Source organism: Miscanthus floridulus, chromosome 7 (assembly GCF_019320115.1).
Source record: "Miscanthus floridulus cultivar M001 chromosome 7, ASM1932011v1, whole genome shotgun sequence".
Lineage (NCBI taxonomy): Eukaryota > Viridiplantae > Streptophyta > Magnoliopsida > Poales > Poaceae > Miscanthus > Miscanthus floridulus.
In genome coordinates, this window is record NC_089586.1 from 34,349,796 (window position 1) to 34,354,002 (window position 4,207).

The 4,207-nt window shown below is 55.0% G+C and overlaps 1 protein-coding gene across 1 annotated transcript; it reads left to right on the forward strand.

Annotated features, from left to right (window-relative positions):
• The first annotated feature begins 2,436 nt into the window (after positions 1–2,436).
• On the forward strand, positions 2,437–3,850 carry LOC136465326 (uncharacterized mitochondrial protein AtMg00820-like). Its single transcript, XM_066464104.1, has 2 exons — positions 2,437–2,479; positions 3,459–3,850. Exons 1-2 carry the CDS (start codon positions 2,437–2,439, stop codon positions 3,848–3,850), a joined length of 435 nt encoding a protein of 144 aa, XP_066320201.1.
• The last annotated feature ends 357 nt before the right edge of the window (positions 3,851–4,207 follow it).

A 4,207-nucleotide genomic window follows, 5' to 3' on the forward strand; every position in this document is an offset into this window, starting at 1 on the left:
TCTCCTATGCGAACTGTGAACAATAATGCATCCAGAGATGTCTTCCTTGATTTGTCCTCCTCACCACCTCATTACCTTTTTTTTCACTGCAAGATCATGCTTCTTTTAAGAGGGCTGTTCCCTAAAGCAAAGGAAGAGGCCATGCATAATAGAGTACAAACTGTGTTAGATAATCTACGGTTTCCTTGTGTGAACACACAGCAAGGGAGAACGACATCGAAAAGGCCCCCTGCTGTGGTACTATAGCCGCTGTAGAGGCAGACACCGAACAGCTCACCTGCCGACTGTAGCCACATGCAGGGACAGACGCAGAAGTCAGTCCTGCTGTGTTATCTAGTCACTGTTGCAGCAGGCCAGCTGTACTAGGACTAGATAGATAGAGTTGTATATATAGTTTGCCACTGCAACTAAACAAAGAGAGTTCAGATTTGCCATCTCCTATACAGTGCTCCAGTCAACGCTGGTGCTTGTACTGTGTGTGTATGCTCTGTTCTGCCTCTTCTTCTACCTCTAGCCATAGTGTGTGTGGTCGCACAGCCTCTGTCGTGCTCGGCCAAGCTCGGCAAGACTGGTGAGTGATCAACTCACCTGAGCCTGTGATCCTATGGGCTAACAAGTGGTATCAGAGCCGTACAAGCGTCATCGCTGGACTAACCGCTGGTGATGACAAACGGTTCGGAGATGGGCGAAAGCAGTGGCACTGCTATGGCTGCCCAGCCACGACCGGAGGTCGTTGTTCGCACGGTGCGGGAGGTCAGCGGCACCAGTTGGCCGACGCTGACTCGCGCCAACTATGGAGAGTGGTCGGTGCCAATGAAGGTCAAGCTCAGAGCCCGACGGCTCTAGAATGTTGTTGACAAGGGCACCGACAATGAGGAAGATGACATATCAGCGTTGGAGGCTATCCTCGTTGCTATACCGATGGAGTACAAGGAGCTGTTGGGGGCGAAGAGCTCTGCTAAGGAGGTGTGGGAGGCTATTACGATGATGCGCGTCGGTTCCGACCGCGCAAAAAAGGCGACGGCCCAGCTTCTGAAGCAGGAGTACGCCACCCTTAAGTTCAAGGATGGTGAAACGGTGGAGGATTTCTCCCTCCGCCTGCAGACGCTCATCAGCAAGCTGAAGAGCCACGGTGTCACCATCGATGAAGAGGAGGCGGTCTCCAAGTACCTCCACTCCGTGTCGGCAAAGTACATCCAGATCGCTCTCTCCATAGAGACGATGCTGGACTTGTCCACCCTCACCATCGAGGATGTGACAGGCCGTCTGCGGGCGGTGGACGAGCGCCTGGAGCAGGCGACAGCAACGAAGGACAGCGGCAAACTGCTGTTGACAGAAAAGGAGTGGGCTGCTCGGAGGAACTCTGAGAAGGTAGCCTCCTCCAATCGCGGTGACGATGGCAAACGCCGCGGCAAGGCTTCTTCGGAGAAGAAGAAGCAGGTCGACCCCAACGCCTATCAGCGCTGCGGGAAGACGGGCCATTGGGTATGGGAGTGCCCAAATCGCAAGTAGGAGAAGAAGGCTGAGACTCATCTGGCGCAAGCTGATGATGATGATGAGGCCACTATCCTGATGACGACGTTTTGTGCATTGCACGACGTCGAGGCCGAGGAGAAGGAAGAGGTGATGATGGTGGAAGGACCTAGGAAGGCCCTAAAGGCTGTCAACCTCGACGAACCACGCGCCTAAGTCCACCTTGGACGTGTGGGCACCGACCAGGAGCAGCAGTGATATCTGGACTCTGGTGCCAGCAACCACATGACGGGCTCCAAGGCATCCTTCTCCGAGCTCGACGACGATGTTACCGGTACGGTGAAGTTTGGTGACGGCTCATGGGTGGCTATCCAAGGGCGTGGCACCATCATCTTTAGGTGCCAGAATGGGGAGCACCACGTGCTAAAGGATGTATATTACATCCCATAGTTGCGTTCCAGCATCATCAGCATTGGTTAGCTGGATGAATGCGGTAGTGAGGTACTGATCAAGGACAGAGTCCTTAGGATCAGGGACCGAGAGCAGCGACTTCTCGCCAAGGTGAAGAGGTCCCTAAACCAGTTGTACTTGCTCGGCCTGAAGGTAGAGCAGTCGGTGTGTCTAGCGGCAAGACACACCGAGGAACCGTGGATGTGGCATGACCGGTTCGGACATCTTAGCTTTGACACGCTTGGTCGGCTAGAGAAGTTGGTCCGAGGGCTACCCCACATCAAGCATGAAGGCGAGCTGTGTGACAACTGCCTGGCCAGGAAGCAGAGGAGGCTACCATTCCCAAAGGCAATCAAGTATCGCGCGAAGAATGCTCTTGAGCTCATCCATGGCAACCTCTGTGGGCCGATCACGCCAGCTATAAACGGTGGTCGGTGGTACTTCCTTCTGCTCATGGATGATTGTAGTCACTACATGTGGCTGCAACTCCTAACGAGCAAGGACGAAGCGGCGATGGCGATCAAGAAGTTCAAGATGTGCGCGGAGGCTGAGAGCGGCAAGAAGCTCCGCGTGCTAAGGACTAATCGCGGCAGCAAATTCACTTTGGTTTAGTTCGATGCGTACTGCGTAGATCAGGGTGTGGTGCGACACCACACCGCACTGTACTCGCCACAATAGAATGGCGTGGTGGAGAGGTGGAACCAGACGGTGGTCGGCATGGCTTGATCCATGATGAAGGCAAAAGGCATGCCAGCAAGGTTCTAGGGTAAAGCGGTGACGCGCTCCGACCAAGGCCCTGACGGGCAAGACGCCGTTTGAAGCTTGGTATGGGCGCAAGCCGAGCGTGTCCTTCCTTCGGACATTCGGCTGCATCAGCCACGTCAGGAAGACAAAGCCGATCCTCACCAAGCTAGAGGACAGGAGCACACCGATAGTGTTCCTAGGCTACACGGAGGGTACCAAGGCATACTGGCTCTACGACCCATGCGAAGACAAGGTGCTTGTCTCGCGTGACGTCATGTTCGATGAGAAGGTGGCTTGGGACTGGAATAGTCCAAGCATGGGGGAAGCTAGTGGCTTCACCAGCACCTTTGTCGTCGAGCACCTAGTCATCCATTGTGGTGGAGACACTGCGGAAGAGGTGCCGAGCACTCCAGCGGTAGAACCGAGCACTTAAGGAGGGATACCAAGCACTCCTAGAGGGATGCTAAGCATGCTAGGAGTGGTGCTGAGAGATTTTGTAGTGGTGGCGACCACTCCAGGACAGGTGCCGAGCACTCCCATAGCGGAGCCAAGAGGTCTTGCAGTGGTGCCGACCACTCCAAGACTGAGGCTGACAACTCCTACAGTGGTGCCGAGCACTACAGGAGTAGTGACAAGCTATCCAGAAGTAGCGTCGAGCACTGCAACTAGGGTGCCGAGCACTCCAGGTGCTGTGCCGAGCACTCCGGTAGAATAGGGAACTCCATCAACACTGTTTGAGTTCGCCTCACCTCCAAGTGACATCACTGAGTTCGTGGATGCCTTCCACGAAGGTGAGGAGGTGCAGTTCCATAGGCTGGATGACATCATCGGCGGCACAGGGCCCTCAGGCCTGGCTGGTCGACTGCTCAATGATCAAGAGCTGCTGCTCATTAGCACAGAGGAACCACCCACGTTCACGCTAGCCAAGCGCGATGGAAACTGGCGACGGGTGATGCTGGAGGAGATGAAGGCGATCGAGGAAAACGAGACATGGCAGCTCGTTGATCCACCTCTAGGATGTCATCCGATTAGCTTGAAGGGGGTGTTCAAGGTCAAGTGGGATGAGCTCGGCGCCATTGTCAAGCACAAGGCGCGCCTCGTCCCCCAAGGCTTTATTCAACGTGAGGACATAGACTTCGAGGAGGTCTTTGCGCCAGTAGCGTGTATGGAGTCTATCCGTTAGCTACTAGCCTTGACAGCAGCAAAGGTCTGGCGTGTCTATCACTTGGATGTTAAATTGGCCTTCCTCAATGGTGAGCTGCGGAGACGGTCTTCGTCAGGCAACCTCCAGGTTTTGCCATCAAGGGAGAGGAGCACAGGGTGCTCTGACTATGCAAGGCGCACTATGGGCTGTGGAAGGCCCCACGAGCATAGAAGGCCAAGCTTGATGCCACACTGGGTGAGCTTAGGTTTCAGCGATGCGCAACCGAGCACGCGCTTTACACACGGCAACAGGGGAAGGAGGAGCTCATCGTTGGAGTATATGTGGATGACTTGATCGTCACCGACACGCGCACGAAGGACATCAACAGCCTCAAGA

Coding starts and splice junctions, on each gene's coding strand:
- LOC136465326 (XM_066464104.1), top strand. CDS start 2,437: ATGGCGATCAAGAAGTTCAAGATGTGCGCGGAGGCTGAGAGCG. Junction 2,480..3,458: donor GTGCGCGGAGGCTGAGAGCG/GCAAGAAGCTCC, acceptor CCTTCCACGAAG/GTGAGGAGGTGCAGTTCCAT.